Here is a 27,593-nt window from a genome sequence, read left to right on the forward strand (position 1 = left end):
GTTCGGAAAGGGGAAAGAACAGGAAAGTATTCAGAGATGGTTTACCTGCTCAACAATAGCCTACCTTCGCCCGCACCGTGAAGTTTACCGAAGAAGCTAGAAAGTTAAAAAAAGAAAAAGGCGAGATAGGTGGAGCCCGGTATCACCCGCAGAGATGTCCCATGTCATTGTAGCTCCACTTCAGTTCAGTGGAATGGAACATGTGTGTACAATACCAAGACCTAAGGCAGGTTTAAGCTAGCTAGTATCTTGCCGCCACTCCACTCGCTTTTCAGAAAGAAAAATCATCTCCTCACTGGAAAAGCAAGGCACTAGAAGAAAGCTCCCTAGCGCAGATCCATACAGTGGGACATACACCGCTATCCGTGCGAGAGTTAATCAGGAGGCTGTTTGTATGTGTCCGGACGTATAGATCCTCAGAACGAGAGACAATGTCCCGTCCCCTGCTTCTCACGGAGGCGCACGCCAACAGTCATACACCTCTTTTCTCCCAGCGCGCTCGCTTCCTTCTTTCATCTTTTTCGGATTTGGTTCCCTCTTTCTTGTACTCCGTGAGCCTCGAAAGAGCCACACCTTACTGAAGTTCCGAGACCTTTTTTCTCTCTTCCCAGAGTGAGTCTGCGCTCGGACACGAAACGCAATGTGGTTGAACCGCGTTGACACTTGGTAGAATGTGAAGTTAGCTCATCGCGCAGCGGCTCCGGTTATGACTTCCTTGCAGTCTTTCTATAAGCGGCTCTTGAGTCAAAGGAAACTGAGCTGGCAGGTGGTCGATGAGACGAATATGGGATGATAAGCGACCCACTGACATGCACTCTGGCTAGCAGACAAGAACCCCAGCACAAATCCCCCTCAGACGGATGCTTTTGTTTTGCTAAATTGCTCTTGAGGAAGACACGTGAGTAGCGTCTCATTAGTACGTCGGTTCAACTTGTCGGAAAGGTCAAAACGACTTCCGACAAAACACTCGTTGTACGTAACATGCATACACTATCCAACCCCGCGGCGAGAGCTTGATCCCAATGATAGGGTGACTACACACACCTCAACTATCCCGGCGAATCAAACACAAAAGGACGCGATCACTCCGTACATACAGAGTGCGTGAACGCTCCTAAGAAACTGATGATACGAACTGATCGGGCCATACGCCAGGAGAATCTAGCTTCGAAGTGAAGGGATTGTAGGACTTTGGATCAGCAATACCGCTGCATGCCGACGATGAGAACAAAACCCGGATATCTGCCGGAACTGCTGAAACTCGTTTAGATGGGAGGCCCAGAAATGCTCCTCAACCGCCACTTTTGACTTCGGTAGAGAAAACCTCGTGGGATCTGAAGGACTTGAAAAGCCCAAAGCGACCTTGTATCGTGATGTTCCCCGACCTGCAACATCATTCACAGAATATTCGAAGTGAGGCGATGAGTAACCATTATGCTGCCGCTCTGTTGTTTCCCGGTTAACTCTTCGGTAGCATCAGACTTTTGAGCACGCGAGTATGATCTCACGATAAGGAAATCTGTGTCACTTACCCTTGCTGGAGGTCGATTGCTAGCACCCCTCGAAGGAAAGAACGTCTGATCTAACCTCCACTCCTGCTTCTTCTTGCTGTATTTTGGGGCAGGTCAGTGGTAACGAATAACTTGGCTTCTCCGCGCTGGACTCCTAGAGCCTCAGGGCTCGGCGCGGAGACATTCATGTAGATACGTTGGTTTTTCCCGAAGAACCGCCCTGTACTCGGTGAAGCGTCTCCGTGCCGACGGACTCACACTTCTGGGTGAGTAGATTTACCGTCATTCGTTTGTCTGTGCCTCCCTTTTATGTATTACCATCCTAACCTGTAGTCGTCAAAATCATTCTGGAGCCGAGGCTCTTATAAATGTACCCAAGTATATTCTGGATACTCGGTCTTTCCGCCTGCGTCTACAGCCACTTTCCACATCTGTTCTCGTACCTCTCTTCCCACACATATAGTGACTTGCTTTTCGGTTCATCGCCCACTCCTGTAAAAGGTAGACGACCTCTCTTTATCTTCACTGCGGGGAAAAACGCAGGCAAGTCTTTCTTCCAAGAGATTCATTAAGAAACAGATTTCCTCGGCTTCATCGTAAAAATGAGATAAAGGACTGCATCTTCCCACGTGCCCTTCGTCCGGACCCCCTAGTCGGAAGTACGATAGAACCGTCCCGGCCATATCCTTTCTTTTCTCCTTCTTCCCCTTGTCACCCATACAGTTCGCTTGATCGATTACACGAGGAGTTCTCTCTGAGGTTTCTCCTGTCACGGTAGGAACCATGTGATAACCAGCACGGACTCGCCACCTTCCCTTCTCTTCTTCTCTCTTTCTTCCACTCTTACATGCAGGATAACTTCTTTCTCTCCTCTCCTGAACCTCGACGCCTTCCTTCCTGACACTATCTCTGACACGTTCACTGTTCGTCTTCTTTCTCTTTTCATAAAGCCTCCTCAAAGCCTCACATTTGCTGAGAAATTTCACTGAATGATATACGGGGACGCGTGTATCTCCCATGGAAGAAACAAGAAGTAACTTAGATGGTGATAATGAAGCGTGGCCATAGAATGAAGATGAGAATGAGTAAGAGGGGAAGTTTGCGGCTTCGCTGTCAAGTTCATTCTTACCCTCATGATCCACCGATGTACCTCCTGGCCCTATACCATTCACAGGCTGACGATGAATGAGACCCGGATACCGATGCGGATGAAGACTAAAGACGATCTTCTTCCCTATCTCTTCTTCTCCCCTTCTTTTGCCTCCTCCGAAGAGATGATGAAATAGAAAATGTTCTGACGGGTGGAAATTACTGCACGGACTGTAAGACAATATATTAGAGAGATGCTGTGATTCTAGGAAGCCATCACACCTAGAACCGTTTCTGGGTGTCTTCTCTCTCCTATGACGACCACAGTACCCCCACTCAAGCTCCTCAAGCTCACGTAGTGAATCCTCTTCTCCTTCTTCTGCTCCTCCGTATTCGATTTGTTTACTAGCTTTCCTTCTTTCTCCGTTACGTCTATCTGGAGTATGACTGACGAATGTGTTCTCTCTCCCCTCCTGGTCCTCTCTCTCCCCCTCCTTCTCTGCCATTCCTATCTCCTCCCCGAGCGCCCTATCTACGTTCTCATCTCCATCACGTGTCTCTTGTTTTCCACAAGGAGAGATACACATAGCCGAGTGAACGTCAAGAAATCCTTGACGTATGATGATGCCGCTGAACCACGACCTCATCTTTTGAAAGGCCAGGAATGAACCTCCGATAAGTCCTCCAGCTGATGCACACTTGAGGAAGAGATATGGCCTTGTCGTGAGATCATTGGCGACCAGATACATACAAGCATCTTCCATATCATCGAGAACTTGATACTTCTTCAGACCCCTTCCGCACGTCGATTCTTCTCCTTCGACAGCACCCTCACCGCGTGTATGAACAAACCCGATCATCCATCCAAGAGAAAGAAGAAAGACATTTGCGGCTGAAAACCAAAGAGATTGCGGCCGTTTATAACAACCGTAGGCATGAAGAAGAAGAGGACGAGGATGGGCGGGAAAGGAGGGAGAACAAGAAGAAAGAAAAGTCGGCGAACGTTCGGATGTGGATTTGGCGCGTGATGAAAGAGAGTCGTTAGGAGGAAGGAAAGAAAAAGCCGAAGAGTCGGATTCTCGAGCTGAGAAAGAAAAGGAGGGAAAAGCACATCGATCACCAGATTGTAAAAGAGAAGACGAAGAAGCAGAAAAACAACAAGGATCATGGTGACTACAGCATACACGGACAGAAGACGTACCTCGAGGAACATGTGAGGCACCGTCTTTCTTTGACTCTTTGAGGAGATGGAAAAAGGAGATAGGGAGCACTGAAGAATAGCGTGGTTTGCTCTTTTCATCTACTCTGTCTGGATTCAAGGTGACAGAGTTCTTTGAGGTCTTGGACATCTCAGAACTTCTACGAAGAAGATCGTCTCGAAGACATTCCTTGTTCTCTCCCTTGCGTTCCTTTTCTTCGCTGTCTGCCTGATGTTGTCCGTTCAAAGGAAGAAGAAGTGTAATGGGTATCTCACAGATTCCATCACGTGAAGGAGCATAGAGAACCTGCGATGATCCAAATGACGGACAAGAAGGTATCAGGCGTATCTCTTCTTTAATTAAGCCAGAGCGTGGCGATGCTGAAGTGTGATGTGAGCTCCATGTGGTTTTAGCACGGGACGAATAGAGAGAAGGAAGAGGAGAGGAAGACGAAGACCGAAAAGCAGAGAGTGTGTTTGCAGACGAGCTAGAGTCCGGAACAGGAACAGAGAGAGACGGAGAAGTGAACGGACAATAGAGATGTTGATAGTAGTAGCGGAAGTATTGAGAAAGGAAGGTACGAGAGGAGAAGTATAGGAAACCTACATCGACTTCTTGTATGTCCTTACTAAAGAGCTTTCCAGATGCGAGATCTAAGGATAACTGAAGGGAAGGACGGAAAGGAGACTGAAAGGAAAAGGAAAGAAGAGACGAAGAGTATCGATTATTGACCCCTGGTTGTAACACTCCGATTGTCCTTTCTCCACCCTTTCTAGCCTTCTCCCACTGTGTTAAGACAATCTCTTTGACGGACACATCGGGGAAAGAGGATGTCATCGACACAGAAGAACAACACGCAGCGGAGGTATGAAGAGAGGTTGGAGAAAAAGAGAAAGGCGAAGAAGACTGAGTGGCTTTAGTTTTGTTGTTTCTTTCTTCATTGAACTGAACCCCAAACATCGCAGGTGTACATGGAGGTCGGATCCCGTAGATGACGAGGCCAGAGGCATTACAATCGACGTCCGCTAGAAGAAAAGAAGGGATGGTGAAGACATGCTCCAGAAGGGAACTGAAAGAATGATCGGGTCTCTGATTGTTGCGGAACCTTTCCCTCTTCCCCTCCTTTTCATCGAGGTGTTCTTGTAAACTGCGAACACTCGCCTCCTCTTCTCTTTGTCTCTTCCTGATGCCTGTACACCTGCAAATCGAGGATTCTTCTCTTCCTCCTTCAGCTTGGAAAACCCTTGGGCCATTGTTTCCTTGTGAAGAAGAGAAAGACGGCGACGGAGAAGGAGGAAAGAAGCGAAGCAGAGGAGCAGGAAGCTGTCTGCCTTTAGAAACGCAATGGGCTTGTTGCGAGACGGAGACAGAAGAGGAGACGTGAGTCCAAAGATTCTGGAGAGGATACGTGTACACGGAAACGCAGTTGAAGTTAGCGACGTCGAAGATTAGAAGATGCCGGTTTCTGAAGGCATAAATATTCATGAAGGAAACTTATGAAGAGAGCAAGGCCTGTACGACTTGTGGTCAAGGGGAAAAGGTCTCGTGGTGAGTGTCTGTCTCTACGGGAGACCGGGGCGGATCATATATACAAGTACAGGTACAGATTTCATATACCTACCATATAAAAATGTGCACATACGGCCATCTCTGCAAATACATATGTGCGCATACCGAAGGAACGAATGCATCTTACCCTACAGCGTCTACACGGTCACGTATATATAGAGAGTGTGCCAGCACCGATGAAGAAGATGCCACGACGACAGGCACACCTCTTCCTGAGATACTATATAGTGATATATATGATGCGCTTATACGAACACACGTAGGCAGGTACCGTCCTATAGGTACCGCTTGGTTGTACTACGCAGATACAGCAGGATATGTACAGATGCAGACAGCAGCTTTATTGGCGCCTCACGACGACATATGATTGGCTTTCTTCTCGAATCTCATGTAAGTGTAAAGACAGACGGACGACCTCTATAGCAATGTATACATGTGCGCGTACTATAGTATACAAACATACGAATTCGATGTGACAGCTGTGAGCACCTATGCACATAGAGAGGGAGCTGACACGTGAAGAAGGGCACTACAATTAAGGTAGAGATATGGAGGCTTTCTCGCAGGCCTCCCCGTCACATGGCTTAGGGCACGCGTCTCCACGGGGTTCATAAAGAGATTTCTACAGCGGGGAATTCGCCTCGGTATGCATGAAGATAGTAGAAAGCCACTAAGTACGTTCTGCTCTCACCTGGGTATACAAAAGTGTGGAGTTGTATCGGCTAGTAAATGAGGTTGTTCCAAGGGAGCTTGCGGACTGTAGGAGCCGAAGAAACAAAGAAAGAAAGGCGCTTCTCTCTTCTGTTAAGAACGGACAAGAAACATTCCTCCTTCTTGAAAGAGAAAGAACAGATAAAGCACTTCGTTTTACATTCAAAGAAAGAGAAGGACAGAAGAAAATCTAGGTGCTAGATGAGAAACCGGCATAAGGCTGCTCGACTCCAGCTACTCACATGGAGGTCGTCGACTGCCCTACAGTACTCATTGATTCCCTGTATCACGCTGAAACAAAGAAGAGGGAGAATGAATACGTAGCGGACTGTTATGGACTCATATGTAAGCCGAACAACGAGTGATTCATGTAGCAAAAGATCAGCAGAAGAATGCACGGAAAAAAACAGCTCTCCCTCACGAACAGTCGCCTTCTCCTGCCTTTGCACCACTCACGCTGGTGTACACTCGCTCTCTTCTCTTCCTTCGCTGTATATACACTCGAGAAGGAGGAGGCCAGAGTTGGGTGGGCAAAAGGGCAGCTTCACTTTCGTATGTCCCGACGACCCACCCCCTTCACCTCCCCAAGGAGAGATTTGAGAAAGAGGAAAAGTGAAGAAAAGAACATCATACGTTTTCATACAGATATTTAGATGTGCATCTCCCTACATATACATGCCCGAATAGACGGAAGCGAAAAGATGGCCACCTACGTAGTCCCGAATTCGGAGGTCGAGATATGAGTTTTCTTCTTTCAAATCTATCCTTTCTTTCTTTCTCTACCTTAGGATCCATGTCAAGGTTCTTTCTCGTGAGGTCGCTGCGATGAGGAAGAGACTGGAGTCGGATGACTTATTCAATGAAAGATGAAGACAATCGACACGCTTCCTTTCCTCTGTCTCCTTCTCCCGGTCTGCTTCGTTTCTATCCGTATCCTTGAAAACAACAAAGAAGACACCACACTATGGACCGAGTAGTCTCTCAGGAAACGAGAAAGCCTACAGTTTTCGCTTGGGAAGAAAAACAACTACACCCCAAATGGCTTGTCATGAAGGTGAAGACCCCTCTCCGGACAAACTCTCTCACACAGAAAGAAGTTTGGCCGAGAGCCTCTGATTCCTCTCAGCACTGACACCGAGAAAGGAGAATGAAACCAAGAAGCGATATATGTACGGAAGGCATCGCCCACCCACTCATACAATTGCAACGAAGCTTCTTCGGCGTTTCCACCGGTACGTTCGTACCGACGTTCTTCTAGCTAACTTGTGTTAGATGTGTGGATTGTGAAGCAAACTAAAACTGGTACCTCGGCAACCCGCCAGACATGCGTCAGATGTGCTGCAACTCGGACTTGCGCCGGTTGCCTGGCCACCAGTGCGGATTTCCTGAATCAACTTGTACCGTTCGGCTAGCCAACTCAGTCGGGTATCGATTGTCTAATCGAATCAGTCATGTGCCGGTCGTCCACTCAACTCGACCATGTACCGTCTGCGTAGTCAACTTCGCGCCAGGTATCGCTTGCTCGGCCATCTTGACCAAGCATCGTTTGTCTTACCAACTCGAAGGTCACCCACTGAACTCACTGTCAGTCTTACACGTTGCACTTCTGTACATGTTCCCCGTCTCGCCAACTTCAGTATCTCGCTTACTTTTCTTCCTCGTGAGAAAAAAAATCTCATTCTCTTCCTTCTTCTGTCTCCTGTCGCGGCAACTCTTCATGCTCAACCTCAGTTTCGATCCCTTCTCTTTCATTCAAGAACATAAGATATCTAGACAGACGGGGTGCTGATGTCTACTTGAGAAAGAAAGACGTCTCCCTTACTTTTTCCAAGTCTATCAGAACCTCATCGGAGAGAAGAGTTAAAGTCGGTTCATCCGTCGGGATGTCCTGCTTCTGCTTCTTCTCTTCATAATACAAGGAGGAATGAAAAGCCTGGCTCTGACCTTGGAGACGGAAGATGGCGCGATGCAGTTGATGCGGTCTTTTCGTCGTCTTATCTACTGAGGTGTACAGACACCCAAAGAGCATGGAATCGTGCCGATGTTGTGCGTGCTCTTGAGGATGAAACCTATTCTCTTCTAGCTCTTCATAAGAACTGCTCACCCCTGGAAAGGTGTACGACATGAGCCCTGTCCCCCTGGCTTGAAGCTTTTGCTCAGGAGGTAGAAGAAAAAGCTCGATGTCTTTAACATTCTTGATCACTACACCAGGTATCTCGTGACATTCCCACGGAGAAGAAGGCGAAGGAGACGAAAAAGATGCAATTGGCCAAGACGTTTCTAAAAGAAAGTCTTCTACTTCTTCGGTCTTCGAGTCCCGATTACTAAAGAAAGCGGAATCCTCTTGCAGGGGGGAGACCGAAGGGAAGCTTGCCGCCGACTGTGAAGTGAAACGACAAGAAGAAGAATGAGAGAAAGAAGATGCTTTTGTAGAATCCAAGGACCTTCCGGGTTCCGAAGACTCTCGTTCGTTATGCTGCTTGAGACGGTGCTGGGGACATTGGAGATTTCTGAAGTGCAGATCACAGATCTCCGAGCTGTCTGTACACTGTGTATAACCTAAGATCCGAAGTGGTTCAAGGACTCGCATGACTCCTATCCGGGGCTCTGTGAAGAAAGGCAAAGACGATCCAGATGCTCCTGCATCTATTGCTTTGCCGTCTTCCTTGAAATCTCCATGAGTTTGCTTATGCTTTCTCTTCTTATCCGCCTCTTCTTCTTCTCTTCGCTTGTTTTGTTTTTCTCCCCCCTCCCGGAGACTGCCCTCACCGCGTACCGACGCTATCCTAGCTAGCCACCCTAGATCGATAAGCTGTTCTTCCCCTTGCAAAAGATCAAGAGCTGTATACACACTCGGAGACGATGACGCAGCCGAGACAGAAGGATTCTCTGTAGAACATCTGCTGCCTCTGCTTTCACTTCTTCCATCGTCCTGCTGATGTGTATTAGATCTCCTGAATAGCAAAAGTTCTCTAGCAAGGACATCTCCAACGGTAAGAGGAAGAAAAGGAGAAGGAGCAGAATGAAGCTGTTTTTCTTCTTCTTCTTGTTCCTCAGTCGTCGTGAGCTTCTTATCAGGTCGAGTAAGTAGTGTGTCCGTTCCTTCCTTCTTTTTCTCCGATTTCACATGCATGTGAATCTTCTCTCTATCTTGCGTTGTCTTTCCGTCTCTGTTGTTATTCGCACCACCATCCTCCTCTTGCACTGCCTCAGTTGGAGTAAGCAAATGGCCTACATATCTTCGGCAGAGAATCGGATATGAGGATTCCCGATGAAGGACTTCTGAAGAGAAAGATGAAGGTCTCTCGTAATATGCGTAATTATCGACAATGTCTACCGGTATACCTGAGGCGAGATCTACTGCTTCCTGTGCCGTCTCTGCAGCTCTCCGAATTATTTCTTGCTCTTCATTCGAAAGAGCGAGCTTGATATTATGCTTCCTCTGCCACCCCCTCTCCTTCCTCTTCCCTTTCACATCTCTCTCGCTGATTGCTTTGTCGTCTCGGTTTTCTATCCCGGTGCCTGAACACTCTAACGTCCTTTCGTGTTGTTCTTCTGACTGGAGAGAAGAGGGGACGGAGAAAAGGTCAGGAGATCGACCAGCTGATAAGTGTCCTGGAACGAGATGCTCACTCTCCTCATTCATGGGGTGATTCTGTTGGTATGGTCGGTCTGCGATAGGGGAGGGTGAGACAATAACCAACCTCTGAAGAATCTGCGAAAGAAGAAAAATTTTAGAAGCTGATGCGCGGACGAAGTTTCTATAAGAATTGACTGGAGATGTTAACACATTCATGACAGCGATCCTCTCTTCCTCATTTATTTCTCTCCACTCTTTTCTGCATCTCTCAACGTCTCCGTTTTTTCCTTCTTCTTCTTCATCTTCCTCTTCGTTGTTCTCTTCAGACCTTCTTGGATTCTTTAGCTGACCGGTGACTTCTTCGACTAGAACTTCAGGACGAGAAGACTGAAATGGAGAGAATAGAGATCTCATGTGAGAAGAACACATCCTTCTCCATCGATCAGAGATACCTTCTGTTTCATTATGATAAAGAACCGGCACATTATACATGACCTCAGGAGAGGTGGTGCCAAAGAGATCTGTTTCATCGTTTCTCTTCTCACTTTTCACGTTCTCCGGTTCCTTCAATCCACCTGTCTCTCTCTCACATGAATATCTGTTCCTTTCTTTCCATTCAGCTCCGCTCTCTCTCCAGATATTCTTAATCTCTATGCTGAAACGTCCTTCTTCACCTTGTTGTTTCTCTCTCCCTGATTCTTCTTCTTCTTCTGTGCTGATCCGTACATGACCAAGAGAATGGAAACACAATCGCGTAGGTTCTCTTGAAGCGAAAGAGAAACACTCCTCTCTTCTCCGCAATAGCCTACCATCATCTCCTCGTATTGCTTCTTCTCCTTCTCCTCCTAATCTCCTTCCGCCCCACCAGTGTCCTCGAGCTGCTGGTCTCGTTGAATACCCAGAAGAAGAGAAAACGACGTTCTTTCCTCCTGCTAGGATAGAATGATGATTAGTTCGGAAGCCGTCGTCAGAAAATCTTCGATGACATAGCACACGTAAGTACATTCGCGTATGTCTGTCGGCACTGAGGGGTTGAGAGGGAGGTATGATACTCCGAGCGAAAACTCCCGATATGTGCGAAGATCTACGAAGGGTCAGCATGAAAGAAAACGCTTGTGTATTGAAGAAGTTTTCAAGTTAGCAGGAGAAATTTCCTCCTGTTCTCCGCGTGTGGGTAAGGCACCCCGCAGCTTCACATGTATCTACATGACACATATGCATATATCTGTGTGTATTGTATTAGTACGTATAAGAGACGCATTTACATGTCTGTTAACAGGGAACATGGGACCGCCATGCATCCGGGAAGTCGGGGGAGAGACCGAAAAGAGAAAAGAGAGTTGATAATGCACAGAAGCCAGACGAGGTAAATAAGAGAGTACAAGGGGAGACTAGAAGATGACGGGACGACGCAGGGATATCACTGAGTTGTGCCCGTGGTCCACTCAGAAAGAAAAAAGAAAGACATCAGAAGACAAAGAAGGATGGACCGTGACATTTCGACCAAGATGTTAAGTAGAAGCGGACGAATTGAAAGAAACGAAGCTGAAGAATAAATGAGTCTAGCTACGAGAGAGAAGAAGTCGGAAAACGAGAACGACGAGAGAAGCGTGTGGAGGAATCGTGACCGCGAAAAAGGAGGAAAACGACAGTCAGGCCTCTCCCCGTCTTCTTCCTATTGTTTTTGCTCAAGATGTTTTATGCCTTTTCGCTTCAGTTATGAGGAGACAGGGCTGGACGAAGGGAGAAAGATAGGGGAGAAGAAGCCGGCCATGGGGAAAAAAGAGAGCGAGGGAACAAGACGCGCCAAAATCGAGGCACAAAAGTTGTTGAAGTATAATTTCTTACGTGTGGCGTGGCAAGAAAGAGAGCGTGTCGATTCTCCCCCTCACGCGCGTACGTTAGTAAGATTTGTTGTTCATCTAGATCTAGAGAAAGGAGACACCCCACTGAGATGAGACAGACAGACAAACGTGGTGCGAGGTCCTGTTGGAGAGGTGGCATGATTACCCTTGTCCTTTTCCTTGAATAGTCACACAGATTTTCCTCCATGAAAATTGAGGAGACCCCAGCACTACCACAGTTGAAATGCTTGGCCGAAGGGCAGCTAGCCGCGATATGAGGCAGATGTCTCTCGTTTTCTTTCTCTTTTGTTTCCGCCGACACCTTACCTCTTCTCCCTTCTCTGCCTGATTGCTTGTGTATTTCGGTGAGCAATTTCGCTGATGAAGACGAAACCCTCTGATCGGTTTCTGCGCTCCCAGTGTTGCGCCTATGCCGACAATTTCACATACACTGAGCTAGCAAGACAGCATACGTGGTGCGGAAGCCTCACGCTGCTTCTCGGGAGGGGAACACAACATGCCCTCGTTAAGTCGCCAGGCATCCAACAGACGCACTGCTTTCTTGTTTCAGAGCCGCGGAACGGCGAGGCTGTTGGGTTATTACCCGCAAAAAGAAAACCACCGCCGATACGAAGGAAGGCCTTGAACACCGTTTTGCTTGAACTCCCCTAGTTTACGGAATCCACCTGAGTACGCGGGAGTAAGAAACAAAACAGAAACCCCTCACCGGGCTCACGAACTCACGGATGGTACTCTGATCCAGGTTTATGCACACCCTCAATAGTCATGCGGGTGTATGTACATCTCGGACTGCAGCCCAGGTGTATACACACCTCGTATCACAATCCACGTGTGTATATACCTCGAACTACACTCCAGGTGTGTATACAATTGACGTGTTGTTTCAGGTATATACACAGCTCGTACTATAGTTCAGGTGTATGTACACGTCCCGTTATAGTTCAGTGTATACCCGCCTCGTATTACATTCCAGGTGTATATACTCCGCCTCTTATAGTTCAGGTGCATGTACACTTCGTATTACACGTGTTCATACATCCCGTGGTACGATTCACTTGTACGTACACCGAGTATTTTAATCAGGTGTACGCACGCCTTGTATCGTCTAGTTTGCATTACTCTCTTTGGAATAGCCCTTCAAGTAAGAAGCAAACCTACAAAACTGTAGTGGAAGTACAACGCAGACGGGGCGATAGGGTAGGCGGGCGCAGATCGTGGAACACTCATGACGGGAGATTCGGCTGCCGTAACTCTGCGTGGGATAACCCTGTTTCTGGATACAGAATATCGGCGAAGACGAAGGAAAAAAGGAGTCCGAACAAAAGGACAACCCCATGCACGTGAAATCTTGCTCTCCGTCTTTCCCCGCTTCTCCCCTCTTCCGCTCCCGCCCCCCGCTTCCTTCGTTGGTCGAGGCTGTGGTCATCGTCATCCACACTCTCGTCTCCCTCGTTCAGCTCCCCGGCGGACGAACCAAAAAGAAAAGTCTTTCTCCCGTCTCCCTTTCTCTGAATTGTTCTTCGCGTTGCTTTCCTCCCGAGAACGACACATGTTCGAGTTCCTGGAAAAGGAGAGAACTCCTCCATTTCTTCTTCTCCTTGTTTGAAGGAGTGTGTGTGTCCCTTCATCCTCCGGTGAAGGGAGGAGACGACAAAGCGAGGGAGAAGCGCAAGAGGCGAAGGAGCGGTCTGCCCGGGTGTGCCAGTTAGACGAACCCGTGGAAAGCCGTCGGACAGAAAACTCTTCGAGTCACGAAAGAGACGACGGCAGACAAATTTCTGTTCTCACGTGTTTTCAAGTTCTGTAAACTTGCATTGCTGGTGTGTAAGGCAGGCGTTTTGTTTTTCTCGTCCCATTCTTTCGCCTCTTGCATTGCAGGTCGTACGTGAGGCAGCCAGCCCCGTGGTAGTTTAACGGGAAGAGGACGATTGAGGGAGGTCTTCTTTTTGCCCCATCTTCTTTTCTGATGTTTGCCGATGGTTAAAAGAACAGAACGAGAAAAGATGTCAATTTGAGAAAGCACGAAGGAGGTGGCGACAAAGGCAGTCGATGCGAAGGAGCTGCTAGTCATAGTGAAAGCAGTGCAAATTCCCCTCTCTCCTTGCTAAGAGGGACCGATTCGTTTTTGTATCGTCTCTTTCACTGAGCCGTGTATTGTTTTTTCCGTTTTTTCTCCGTCTTTCCGACTTCTCTCTATCGCGGGTCAAGACGAGGAAAGGAAGCTTCGTCTGCTCTCGCCCTTCCGTTTACCTCTCTGCTTGGAGAAGCTTGAGGCTTCTTCTCTAGTTTGGCTCCCCTTTTTCTTTCCCCTTTGCTGCTCCGGAGAAGGAAGACAGCTGACCCCGCATGTATCTTCGATATGACGTCTTGCTTCGGTCCAAAGAATTGTCGAAGTCTGTAGGGCGTTCTGAACAGGAAACGGTAAGGAATCACGTAGGTGTTCTCTGGAAGGCAAGACCAAGGGGGGGGGGAGGCATTGTGAATGAAGAAAGCGTATGTTACCTATTTGGCTGCATCGTAAGAAGGAGCGTGGTATAGCTCGTTTCAGCCAGTAGAGAGGGGCTTAGGTGAATAGACAGTCAAAGCCCGGAGCCTCTCTTCGGTGTCTTCCGTTTTCTAGATGCTCCTGACGTGTGGCTGGCTGGGCTCTTTTGGATGTGTTTTTCCTTGCCGCTACCCTTCTTCGGGGGGCAGAACGGACAGTGGAAGGGACAGATATATCGTTTCTGCGGTGTGGGTGACACTAGCTCGTAGCACAGATGTGACACCTCCTGCATATCGGTATCTCGATCTGTCTGGTCTTCTCACCCTTCTTTTTGTGTGCAAAGCCTTTCGTCTGTCTTCTGTTTCTGTAGTTTTTCTTGGAGACTCTGCGAAGCTTCGTCTTTCTTTCCTTCTGGCGGTGTCGATACGTCCGTATGGCATCTTGATAGGTTCACACATCTCCCGTAAGTATACAAGCTTTCTGTGTCTTTAACTCTCATCGGTTTGAGCGGCACGTCTTCTCAGTCTTCTTATACACTCATTCTCGTACGTCTCTTCTGATGGACTCTCCGCCGTTTAATCTGAGGCGGTTTGCGTCTTTTGTCTCTCTTTGCTTTCTTCATCACACCTTATTCTCATTTCTAGTGTATTCACACATTCTCTTCCTCTCGGTTTGCATCTCCTATCTCTTCTCAGGTTTCCACTTCTTTGTCTGCACAATGTCGCCGTCTCCCCATCGTCCTCATCATTCTCCTCCTTCACCTCCCCCCCTTCCTCTTCGTTCTTCTCAAGCAGCCTCTTCCTCATCTTCTCTTTGCTGTTCTCCTCCCCCTCCTCTTCTTCTATTGAGTGGATCAGTGGAATCTCTTCTACGACGTCCAAGTTCGGGAGGGACAGTTGGCGGAGGAGGAGGAGGCATGAGAGTTCCTTGTTCTCTCTGCAGTAGTGTGGCATGTAGTAGCTGTGCATGCCAAGCTCTTCCATCGTCTGCAGGTTTCGTTACATATCCTGGTTCGTCGTCTTCTCACCACCTCCCTTTTTCTTCCTCTCCACAGAGCGATTCGTCGTCTTCTCAAGGAACTCCTTTCCCCTTTTCATCGTGCTACCCTACTTCCAAGACAAATGAAGGCATCGGCGATTCTTCGGGTATCTCTCCCACCTCTTCCGTCCACGCCACCACAGGTGATCGAATCCCTTTCAAGCGGGGGCCTTCCTTCTCTTCTATAGAGGCAAGCCTTCATCCAGAAGACGATTTCTTTGAACTATCAAGCCTAGTGACGATTCTGAGGAGAAACTCATCGTGGGCACGCATTGCTATACAAATTCCTACAGAAATGATAGGTCTCGCTCCTTCACTATCTCATCGTCTCAGGTGTATGTACACCGCGACAGGAAATCAAGAACAGCAGAGGCCCACTGCAGATAGGAAACACTCACAGCCTGTGCTATCGTCGACCTCTCGCAGATCACCCGATCTTCGATACTCATCCTCCCCAGTAGAGGGACGGAAAACGTCGTGTTGTGTGGAGGAGAAAACAGAGGAGGAGAAAGAACGAAACGACAAAGGAGAAGGAGGAGGAAGAGCTGAGCAGCAAACGGTTCATGCGAAGATCCACAGCGATGGAGAAGGAATGCCAGGTGACGGGAAAGGGGCCGTGAATGAAGTGAATCGGGGAGAACAGGGGGAGGAGGAGGAGGCAAAGATGGAAGAAAGTAGCAGCCAGGTGTCTCAGAATGTTTCACAGATGAGAAAGAAGATGAAAACGCAGATACAGCAGGGAGACGTTAACCTAGGGAAAGTCTCCGAGTCGACAGAGAAGGAACATGACGATTTTCAAGCGGCGGTAAATGATGGTGAAAGAACCCAGCTCTGTCCAAAGATGAAGAAGTCGTCTTCTTTTTCACTGTCTCCTCCTCTTTTCTTCTTTCTTGGGGATACCGTTCATAGCAGTTGCTGTCCTGACCAGCTTGCTGCTGAACATATGGAACCCTGTAAGGTCTCTCGTATACGGTAGTGATTCCTACCTGCACCCTGTAGCTACGCTTCCTCTCTCTTTTTTCTCATGCCAGGTACACATATATACATAGGCATGGTCAGAGATCGGTTTGACGATGAGCGTGTATCCCTGTACTTACACGCGTACGTGGCACGCGGATGGGGGTATAGTTGTATATACAGACACGTATGCATGCATTGATGCCTCAACTACTCGTACCTTTTTTCTGTGGAGTATATAGTGCAGGCACACCCGTGCATACATGGATGTATACGCAATGTATCATACATACATGCTCTCTGTTGCGCAAGTGGATTGTCTAGATTCCTGTGTTTCAGTGTACATGCGCGCTGCTGCAGCGTATTCGTACACACGATTTCTTGTATGTAGGTGGGTATCTTCTGTCTTTATTCCAACATGTGTGTGGAGTGCTTGTTCTCTCACTTCATCACCCAAGCATGGCCTCCAGGACAGTCTTTATTTCTGAAATATCGTATGCTTGTCGAACTTCGTCACCCCCCTCCTTCCTTCCTTCCTTCCTCCTTCTGTCTTCCACCCTTCTTTTCTCTCCGTGTGGTAACCCCACTGAACGTTCCTTTCTTCCTGTCTTCTCTCGTCTGTATGTGCTTTTAGCTGCTCTCATTCATATGGGGTATGCGTGCCTGCAATGGCCCCATATACCGCCTGCCTACCCCATTCTCTATGTCTACACTTCTCTTCCTATCAATGTTTGTCATTTCTCATGCTCGCTTGCCCGACGTCTTAAGGCTCTCCGCTGCGATGCTCTGGAGTACCTTCAAAGCATGCATCAAGGAAGAGAAGGAGGAGAGAGACACACCGAGTGTTCCTCATCGTCACCTTCATCTCATATGACGATAACGCAGTGTACAACACATCGAGTAGATCTCTTTCCTTCTTCCTCTTCTTCTTCTTCTTTCTCTTCGTCTTCATCGTCTCTTGTAGTGAACAGTAATCCCACCAGTATAGGATTCACGATGAAGAATGAGCAGTATTTCTTGCCGTCTTTTCTCTCAGGGGTAGGAGGGATTGGGCTAAGGCTGTCATCTAGACTGTTAAGAGAACAGCAAGAACTCCATCTTCAACCATCGTCATATACCCACTCCTCTCCTTTAGGACGAGGTGGCGGAGTTGAAGGAGAAAGACGATTAGGAGGAGGTGGAGGAGAAGTAAACAAGAATGGAAATATAGCTGAAGCTTTGAAAGAACTTGGTGAGAAGATCCAGAGCATAACAGAGAAATCTTCTTATATCGACAGTCACTTTTCTTCTTCTTCATCGTCGGGTTTGACTCTGTTTACTTCGACTTACAAATGTCCAGGTGGGTCTGTGTATCTGAAGAATTTTGCATCGGCTTCCTCGTCTCTTCCGTATATTCTCTGTTACGACGTTCGATATCACTATGCATTGCCTTGCCTATTGCAGCATATAGCCAATCTCTTCTTACCTCCCTCTCCTCCGTCATCTATCTCGACCACTCCCCCTCTCTCCTCACCCTCATCGGTTACACCTCCTGCCCCGACACGCATGTACAAGCACCATCCAAGAAGAAGAGATGTAGAAGGGGGCCCTCATTCCTCTTTCTCTTCTCAGCATTCACAAAGTCCCACAACCCATAAGAAGCTGGAAGCATCCGCGTCGTTTCCTCCCTCGTTTTTGCCAGGTCAAGGGACTTCACTAGCAGGGGGGGGAGGGCTCGTGATGACGGGCAGGAGTGATCAAGATGATGAAGGACGGAGAGAGGACGAAGAAGAAGAAGAACAAGACGAAAAGGAAGAAGAAGAAGAAAACTCTGGTAAGAGTGGTTATAGGCGGGATCGAAAGAACGGACGGTCATCATGTTGCTCATCTTTATTCGATGAGACCGAAACGGATACATCGATATCTTACTCAGAAAGAAAGAGAGTCAGTTCGCCATGCTCATCATCTTTCTCTCCATGTCCTTCTCCTTCTTCCTCATCGTCTCTCTCCGCTACATCTTCATCGTTTTCTCCGTTCTTCTCGTCTTCGTCACCTTCATCCCGTCACATGAACAGAGGACGGGGAGGAAGAAGAACACAACGGGGCGGGGATGAAGATGATGAAGATGATGATGATGATGGAAGAGAAGAAGGAGGAAGAGAAGGAAGGTTCTTCTTAGGAGATTGGCAGTGCACAAGTCTATGTGTAGCTTTAGCTCCTTCCGCATGTCTTCCGTCACATGTTAACCCGTATGATGTTGATCTCTCTCCTGATGAAGACAAAGATGAAATGCTGGGTGTCTCTTCCACTACTGGTCAGAAACAAGATAAACGAGATGAAGAAGAAAGAGAAGGAGGAGTGGAGAACAGGGGAGAAGAAGCTGAGCAGCGACATGGAGATGAGGGGAATGACGCAAAGAGAAGAGACGGAAGAAGAACAAGATCCCGTCACGGTAGGAGACAGGATGGCACAGAGAATGCTAGTGAGGGTGCGATTCATAGTCATCGAGAATTCTCTTCGGTTATCATCACGGTTTGCTCTTCACTTCCAAATAGACGTCATGTAAGAGGAGTGGAAGAAGAGCTCGGAAAGAAAGATGGTGAAGGACAGGAAAGAAAGCAGGAGGAAGAAGAAGAAGAAAGAAAGAAACAAAAGCTATGGAAGGAACACTCTTCTTCGTCATCGGTGATTACGTGGGTTTTCAACCTACCCCTGGCATGGACGCCTCGTCTAGTTTTCCTTCCTCCGTCAAATCCTCTGACTTCTTCGGCGTATCATCAACTCTTTCTGCAGAAAGAGAAAAACAAACTGACTAGACATAGTGATACAGATTTCTTGAAATCCTTCTTCTCAGCCCATCCTCAAGGAAGCCGTCTGTATCTCCGTTGTTCATCATACACAACTGTTGCTGGGAGATTCCTGTTCCAAGTCTATTTTCGTTCTTTTGATAGATCTGTCGGACTTGCCCCCATTCTTCCCGTTTTCTTCTCCCCTTCACGCCTTCGTTTGCACCCGTCATCAGGATCGTTTCCTCAGGAAGAACGTGGTGGAGATACCTCTTCCTGCGTCTCTTCAGGTCCATCTTCTTCGTCTTTACCCCTCTCCAAACATCTCCACTCTCATGACGCTGATGAAGAGGAGGAAGGAATGAGAGGAGAGGAAGAAGGGAGAATGGAAGGAGAGGGGAAGGTCCAGAAGAACAATAGAGGAAGCCAGGGAGAGCAAGACAAGCAAGCGGATCTCCCATGTCTGTTGAGCAAAGAGACTCAAAGAGAAGAAGTTTACAGAAGAGAAGGAGAGAAGAGAAGATTACCCGGGGGTCGTCATCATGTTGATCAGAGTATGGAAGAGGAAGATGAAGAAAAGATGAAAGAGAAGAAGATGATGAATGAAAGCAAGAAAGCTTTCTTGTCTCTAACTTCGCCATCGCCACCCGAAGGTTGCTGCGAGAGGAGGAGGTCAGTAGAAGACGTGGAAGAAGAAAATGAAGTCCGTTTTGTTTCTTTGGAAGAACTGTTCACTGGGCGCTTAAGAAAGAGAGTAAGGAGAGAAGAAGCTGCTGATGAAGGGAATAAGAAGAGCAACAGCCTTGGGAGAAGAGAATTCAAAGAGGACAGAAGAGACCATAGAGTAGGAAGAGGCAGTGGTAGCGGCGGCGGAGGAGTAGGAGGGGGAAGTTTAGTAGGGACAGGACATTGGTTTTCTTCGTCGTCTTCCTCGTGTGTTACGATTTTGTATGTCGGGCCGACCGTTGAAACATCTCCAATAGAAGGAGAACAAGAAGATTTTCCTTCGTTTTCTTCTTCCTCTATTGCTTCTCTTCGATTCATGTATAGTTCGTCATCTTATCCGAGTGCATATACCTTTTCTGCTGCTTTACCAAGGCCTGAAAGAAGAAAATCTTCTCCATTGTCGTCTTCATCATCTTCGTCGCCTCTCGGTGTCGGGGACGGGGGGGGATTGGGAACGCGTAGCGGGCTAGGTTTGCCTGGTTTAAGGGGAGATGAAGGAGGAGGAGAATGCTCTTACGCGTTTGAAGGGAATGAAACATTAGCTGGATGGCGGGAATACCGAGATGTACGGACAAAGCTCCGTCCATCGCCTCTACTTCATCGCTTACTTCTCCGCTTTGGTGCAGGAGGAGGAGGGGGAGAAGAGGAAGAAGATGAACAACAGCAAGATGCTGCTGGTTGGTGTTACACACGTGTCATAAGCTATGATCCGACCTTTTTCACGGGGGAAGCTATGAAAGAACGGATGATACGGCATCTTCAACGCATTCAGATATGCGAGCAAGAGAGAGCAGATTGTGATCAGGATCTCTTTGATGTTTTATCTCCTGATGACGAAAAGACAACTGCCGATGAAGCTGAAGAAGAGGAAGAATATGCAAGGCAGCGGGAAGATGAGGAAGAAGAAGATGAACAAGAACGGCGAGATCATACGACCTCTGGTACTACGGGCACCACGACCTCCCGTATTCTCTTCTCAAGTTCGTTAACCCAAGGAAGAAGAGGAGGAGACAGAGGGAATACGCAGAGTCGAGCAGGACATGATGATGGTAGAAGCGGTAGAAATGTGATGTCGTCACCGTCATCTTATGGAACACAGGCCGGAGGAGGAGGAGGAGGGCGAGGCGGAGGTGGGGTGATCGTACAACAGGAAGAAGAGGAGAGCAATCTGTATGGAGCCGAGAATGTCTTAACACACGAAGAGAAGGAATATTTTAAGCCATCCTTATGCCTTGTAGATGAGAAAGATCGGGCTGAGATTCTGCTGAGGAAACATGTGACTCGTATCTCTCCATCGTTAGAAACAGGGGAATGTGTTGCTTTGTTGCTGCTTGGAATTCCGGTGTATGGACAGCTGAGGGTCTTAGATTTCGTTCAAAACAAGCTGAAAGAAGGTTCTGAAGAAGAGAACCGCCATGAAGATGATGACGATGATGATGGTGAAAGAAAAAGAGAAAAACGGCATGTCACACGTATAGCTATGGGTGAAGTGACGGATGCAAAACTCCTCAATTTTGATGAGGTGGATACGGCGTGTCTATTCGGGTGTATTGAACTCTGCTTACGTGTTCAGTTGGATCAAAAAGAAAGAGGAATAACACAAAATCTTCTTCTTCCTATCGATTGTCTTTCTTATCTCGATTCGAAGCATTTCTCCTGTGGTGGAGGCACCTTTCTTCACATAGAATATGATGAACTCAGTCAGAGCATACGTGATGTTCAGCATTCCGTCTGTCTCCGTTCCTCGGGCGCAGGTGTACATACACCTCCTGCTGGTCATCATCATCCTGCGTTCAAAACAGAAGGAAATACCTCGCAAAGAGGAACAGATGAAACTAGCAGAGCTCCTGGGGATCTTCGTACCGAAGGAGAAGGAGGAAGAAGACTGTTGTGCCATGAAGAGAATGAAGATTCATCATCTTTTGAGAACCGATCTCACAAGACAAAAAGAGAGTATCCCGTAGAGACCTCATCATCTTCTCAGACGAATTTCGCAGCAGATGAATGGAAAGTAGCTCTTCGTGGCGGGGGTGTCTCCGACGCGATCATCCAGAGTGTTTTAGGACAAAATATCTTGAAAACGAATGCGCAAAGACGCTTCAAAGGTGCCCGATTCAGAGAGGAAGAAGAAGATGAAGAAGACCTTATGGCGAAAAGTGGGAGAGGAAGAAAGGGGGGGAATGAAAAGAGGTCGTCGTCGTTCGTGCCTTCATCGGGCATAGGGGATAGAAATGCGATCCTTCATGGTCTAGCCGGTGTAGCAAGCTGCTACGAGAAAGAAATAGGGGAGAAAGGAACGGAGACGGACAAAAAGACTTTCATGTCTTCAGGTGGAGAAGAAAGAGAAATGGAGACAGTAGGAGAGACAAGAAAGGGTGTATCCCCTCTCACGACCGCTTCTCATATCACACACGAATTAGGTGCGACAACACGTCAGTGGGACGGGGATATCGATTTCTCTTCGTCGTCATCTTGATGAATGAGAAAAAATGAATCCTGTACCGTCTATGTACTTGTGCACCTTACACTCACGTTTTCACACGTCGATATACAACCGTACATACATACTTATGTGTATACGCGTATATATCTGTGTAGGGTATGCCTGTGCTTGTCTCTTCGGCATGTGGCTAGGGGGGTGATGACAGCTCGTGCTGAATGAATGCTGGGTGGGTCTAGTGGTGTATGTACATAAAGCATTCACCCTCTCTCCTTCCTGCACCGGCTTTCTCCCCTCAATACAGAAGCAGAATCTCTTTTCTCTGAGAGAGACAATGGACGGGAGCAAGTAACTCTGACACAAAAGAAAGACAAATCAAAGAGAACAAGGAGCAGCCTTTTCATTCTCTTTCACATACCATCGTATCTGGTTGAGGTACACCGATATATGATATTCAGTTGTGTATGTCAGTACCGTTCTACCAGTCAGGTAGAAATCTGATTTTCCGACAAACTGTTCCTTCGAAGCTTCTTCGTGTTTCGCAGTCGTAGTATGGTATGAACTTTCGGTGATGGGCTTTGTGGCAGCTTGGTACTGGCTGTCCATTCCTCATGGCCTTTCGATGGTCTGCTTCATGTACATGTCTTTAGCGAGGGTCGCAACGGTTTTCTTATCAGAGTTCTGGAAAAAGCGGACAGATCCATCTCTCTCTCTTTCTCAGAGTCCCTTATTTTTCTTTCTCGTCTGTCTCTCTTCCAATACAGACGTACTTATTTTTACGCATACGTAGCTCTACCTGTGTGCACCTACGATAGATCTCTTTGGTTGAGGTATCTCCGATCAGACAGTGCAGCGGCAAGTGAAATAAGGATGAGTAAGACATCGACGAGTGCCCTTGGGTTGAGAGACCAGAGAGATGTGTTAGTCGTCTTTAGCATTCTGTGTTGTTTATGAAGTAGAGAACTTCGGACGATAGAAGCATCTGCAATTAGAGAACAAATGACATCATACACGCATCTAAAGTCAAGTTTCTATGTGTAAATTACAGATCGATCCCGTCGCTGTCTCGCTCTCGGTCTCATTCCGTCTCCGTCTTCGTAGAAGATGAGCTAATCCACCTGTCGGGTGGTATGTACTTGAACGGATGAAAAGGAATGTCCACGAGTTACGAACCTTCGCCCCTCCCCTTCTTGAAATGTTTCTGTTCACTCATGTGAAGACAGTACAGAAGAGTGTACATACATACGATACGCATGCATGTATCTGTGGATGTTTATGTAGGTGTATAGACACTGTATGATACTGTTTTAGGAAGTGTATACGTGCATCTATGTGTTTACGCCTGTCTAGGTGTACTGCCACTGTATGGCGTCTTCGTTGTTTCGCAGCTTCGCGTCGTTTTTTGATTCCTTTGCCTCCCCCGTCAGAGCTTCTGCTCTTTTTTGGTTGCACTGTTACCTACGTTGTTACTCTTTTGTCGCGCTCCTTTCGTTTCTGTCTGTCTCTCTGCTCTCAAGAAAGATTCATATTTGTAGACAGCATTATTTTTCATGCGTCGGCTTCCTAACTCCGCTGCCTTTCCCTTTCCTCGTCTTCGTGTACCTCTCTTCGTGTGAGGTGAAAAGAATCGAAGAAAAGAGGAAGACTCATGAGAAGAAGTAAAGAGCTAAGCCATGTGCAAAACAAAGATAAGCTGGTCATGCTGGTAGCAAAGAAGCAGAGGAGCCCCGGGCAGTTTCCTGGGTGAAGGGTCGTAACAGTCGTTCCAGAGAAGTCGATGACGAGGTTTATAGAGATGTGGTCTTGCATATCCGACGATCGAGGCGCTCCCTGGCTTACGTGAGAGGAGAGTGGCCAGCTGTGAATTCTCGCAGAGCGAGTCTCGCAGTCTAAGACAATGGCGCACAGTAGAAAGAGAGTAGACGGGAGAGGGAGGAGGGGAGCAAAAGAAGCGACGTGAAGAAGGGAAGGAAGGGTGTCCGGTGCAAGTGTCTACAATCGAAAAGACCTACAGACAATTACAGACCACTTACTCATGTCGTTGTTTGTCCTTTTTTCTTCTTTGGTCGAGTATAACTAGAGGAAACTTTTCTTTAGTGAACGAACGATGAGTCCGGCTTTGAGAGACAGTCTCTGAAAGGCGTATGAGAGACAAGTTTGAGTATCAGCCCTCTTCAAGTCGAGCAGGTATTTTTGTTTGTCTTTCTTTGCTCATCTTTTCTGTCGGTTGTCCAGTCCGGGTGTATATACACCACTGTTCGTGTTGGGCACCCGTTATTCAGGTTTCGTGGTGTTTGTGCGTGTGAAGCCTGCACGCGTATACATTTATATACCTAACGTTAGTCGATAGATACATATTCACGTGTATCTACCGACTATGAGTATGTCCATAAGCTGTTGTTAGGTATACACATACAAGCACTCGTGGTTCATGCATGAATCTGGGATGTATTCCTGTTCATGCGTACCTATGATTTTAGTATACAGACGGATGCTCACATCCGTATATACATAAGGATATATGCGTGTGTTCACGTATCTGTGTGTGTGTATTGGTGAAGATTGAAGGGGACGTATGGCGAGCACGATGAACGGTGTTTTTGACGCCTCATGATGAAAAAGAACTTTTGAAAACAGAAAGCTGAGGACATATTCCCGGGTGACTTGATCGCCGTGCAACTAGTAATGAAAGACACAACGTGTGCAGGGGGAAGAACTGTGGTTCTTGCGTCCTCTTAGTCGAAACTTTCTGGTGGTAGCGAATAGCAATTGTAGTAGTGTCGGTTGACAGGGACGTTTTTTTTGGAAGGAACAAGGAGATATAGTAAAGGCAGGTATAGCGTCTGATAGCTGTGGAAGAAAAGAATCTTTGGGAGACATGAACAAAGACTGATTCATATACACAGGAGAAGTCTGTTCTCCACACACGCATGCGGTGTTGTTCTTGGACTTGCCTTAGTCTTCACTACTGATACCTCGTACTGATTGACCACACCGGCCGCCGCGCCGACTGTCATACGCCTAGTGCAAGTGAAGAAGAAACCTTGTTGCACATCTCGAGAGATGCAACCCTTAAAGCCAGCTGAGCTTCCTAACATACCTCCGTCAGTAGTGCAACACATCTAACACGCCGGTCTTCATCATTCATGCAAAACCAAAATGGCGAAGAGGAACAAGAGAGGTCACACGATGAGAGGTGAACAACGGGCTGCCAACGGGTTGGGGTGACGGCATTTCGCCGAAGCGCGTACGGGCCACCGCGACGGCACCAAAATATTTGTGAATGTAGAGAGCATGAGCGTACGTGTATAGGTAGCAATGATGCTATTCTTGAGGGAATTTATATACGCATAGATATTTGTACAGTAGTCGGGCGGGTATCCGAGGACGAGCAAGGAGAGCGAACAAGAGGACTGCGTCTCCTGTATTTCCTTCGGAGTCCTTTGTTTTTGTTTCGAAGTGCAGGTTCTACGGCGCCATATGGCTGCCGCTTTCTCTACGGGGTGTGTCTGTATTGCCCATATCTTCTATCGATGCGACGCGTCTTCTGTGCTGTGCATCTGAGAGCAACACGTTCCTTCGCGAGAGATCTGTTCGTGAGCTCGAGGTCTGGGCACTGCAAGTTGTACTCCCTCGGGAGCGGGGTGCTGGATAGCTTGGATGTGGTGTCGGGCAGACCACTTAGTAGACTTACTTAGCCGCAGTCTGCAGTACTGCCCCTTGCAACCAGCTGCGCTGGGGAGACGGAAAGGGAGACGCGACTCCCCCGATGCGTTGCCCTCGGCGAGCGACAGAGCAGCAGACGAAGGAATAGGACCTACGTCTTACTTCGGTGCCGACCTCGCCTTCGTAATATGGGTAAGCATCCACCACAAGAAGCAATGCAGAGCAGAGATCAGAGAGAGGAATCTGCCTGTGTCGAGAAAGCAGAAGGTAGCTCGGTTCGGTCGGCCTCATGCAGCGACTGGAGCTTCAACTGTGGGACGGCAGAAGCGGCGCTTTGCTTCCGCACACGCTGTCTGGTGACATACACCGTTCACTTGCAGGAGAGCTAGCCAAAAGATGGATAGTCTCGATTTCTATCTTTATGTGTTCTCATGGATCCATCTGACTATATTCACCTACAATGTATATATGTCTCTATCTACGTATCTATTCACGTGTTCATGGACTTGCGCAACAGAACAACGGGCCACGGCTACTTTTGGACCTCTGCTGCTGTCACAAATACAACGTTGACCGTTCGGGTTCAGAGGTTTGTGAAGCGAGTCCGGCAGTCTGCTACACTGCCCTAGGAAATGCCTCCACTATCACAACGACTAGAGCGGCTCAGGCTAAACTAGTCAGTTTCCTCAACGCAAGATTTTCTCGTTGTCTGTTCACTGGATTCTAGTCTCATTCGAACAAGGGCTCCACGCCTTTCACAGGGCTAACCTGCAGACAAGGAACCACGGCATGTTCCCGAGATGTTACACGTCTTGTTTACACGGATTGACAGCGCATCCCAAACCGTTGTATCGTCACCGCAGTTTACCTCCAAACCTACAGCACATACCAAGTGCTGCGGTAACGTTAACCTCCGAAGTGCTGACAGGGACAACGAGCCGATGAAACTTGCTCTATGTTAGCTCGCCGAGTGATGCGGGTTATCCTAAACAGGCGGAAGTAAAGCAACTTCAACAGTATCCCTGACGCTCTGTGACTGGACGCCTTATTTCTCCTCTTTTAATTTGCACGTCGTAGTGGGATGGGTCTGCCTGTGGGTGCTGCAGCTGCTGCTGGCAGACAGATATAGAGGACGCCAAGAGAAAAAAAACGACATAAGCTGCTTTTCAGGCGCAATCTCGCTGACTGCGGGGGCCGATGGTCTGCACAGGAGTGAAAGCGAAGTAGCGCTCTTCCCAGCAGTTGCGGCGGGATGAGAGATGACTGCGGTTGATGCCGCTCCCGCGTTGAGCGCGGCAGAGCCCACGCGTACCTGCTGCTTTTAGCCGGTGACCGTGTGAGTCGTCTTCAACATGTTCATGAGTCAATTTCGAGCGGCTTTTGCGTGCAGAACTGTTACTAGTGTAGGCTCAGTCGAATTCACGTAGTCGCTCAGTAATGACAGGTCACGGGTCAGCCAGTTTTACATGAAAGAAAATTAATTCTCCGTCTTCGCTCCCCCCCACGGCGTCTCTGTCCGCCGCCGGAGGTCAACGGTCAGCCGATTGCGTATCCGGTCCGGCGCCTTACCGGTACCGTAACGTGTGTCACCGCACCAGATGCCCCGTACACACTACGGAGCTCTTGGCCGCTGCGGGGTGTACTCCCCCTTGCTATCGCAGGTTACTGAAGCAGCTCACCGGCTGACTATTCGTCGGGTGAACACTGTCATCTCTGCGGGCGTAATGCTGTTTTGATTGTTTCGTAGACACACTCAGGGAGAGATCTCAATTCTGCTTTCTGGTCCTTCACAACGCACGCCCAGTGTCATCCATATACTCGATTTATGCCTCCCCGCTCAGCCTCTGCCTCCTGTAGACCTCCTGCAGAGCATGCACTGAGGGGTGGAGACTTGTAGCCGGAACGAGAGCCGCGGGGTAAGCAGCTTGCTCGGCCACGAAGAATACAGAACCTGGACGCGGCCCCTCCCTACCCCGCCCGGCTTGACTATGG

The 27,593-nt window shown here is 48.1% G+C and overlaps 2 protein-coding genes across 2 annotated transcripts; one reads left to right on the forward strand and one right to left on the reverse strand.

Moving 5' to 3' along the window:
* Positions 1-604: 604 nt before the first annotated feature.
* On the reverse strand, positions 605-11,597 carry CSUI_004424 (s9a b c catalytic domain protein). Its single transcript, XM_068064615.1, has 6 exons — positions 7,902-11,597; positions 6,863-7,014; positions 6,060-6,125; positions 3,802-5,264; positions 1,533-3,684; positions 605-1,385 (listed from the first exon to the last, which is right to left on the reverse strand). The coding sequence occupies exons 1-5, from the start codon at positions 10,758-10,760 to the stop codon at positions 1,991-1,993; spliced, it is 6,234 nt and encodes a 2,077-aa protein (XP_067923403.1). The 5' UTR covers positions 10,761-11,597; the 3' UTR covers positions 605-1,385; positions 1,533-1,990.
* A 1,394-nt stretch (positions 11,598-12,991) lies between these two features.
* On the forward strand, positions 12,992-24,859 carry CSUI_004425 (diphthamide biosynthesis protein 2). Its single transcript, XM_068064616.1, has 3 exons — positions 12,992-13,945; positions 14,705-16,000; positions 16,639-24,859. Exons 2-3 carry the CDS (start codon positions 14,728-14,730, stop codon positions 21,969-21,971), a joined length of 6,606 nt encoding a protein of 2,201 aa, XP_067923404.1. The 5' UTR covers positions 12,992-13,945; positions 14,705-14,727; the 3' UTR covers positions 21,972-24,859.
* Positions 24,860-27,593: the final 2,734 nt, after the last annotated feature.

Source organism: Cystoisospora suis, assembly GCF_002600585.1.
Source record: "Cystoisospora suis strain Wien I chromosome Unknown contig_2069, whole genome shotgun sequence".
Lineage (NCBI taxonomy): Eukaryota > Apicomplexa > Conoidasida > Eucoccidiorida > Sarcocystidae > Cystoisospora > Cystoisospora suis.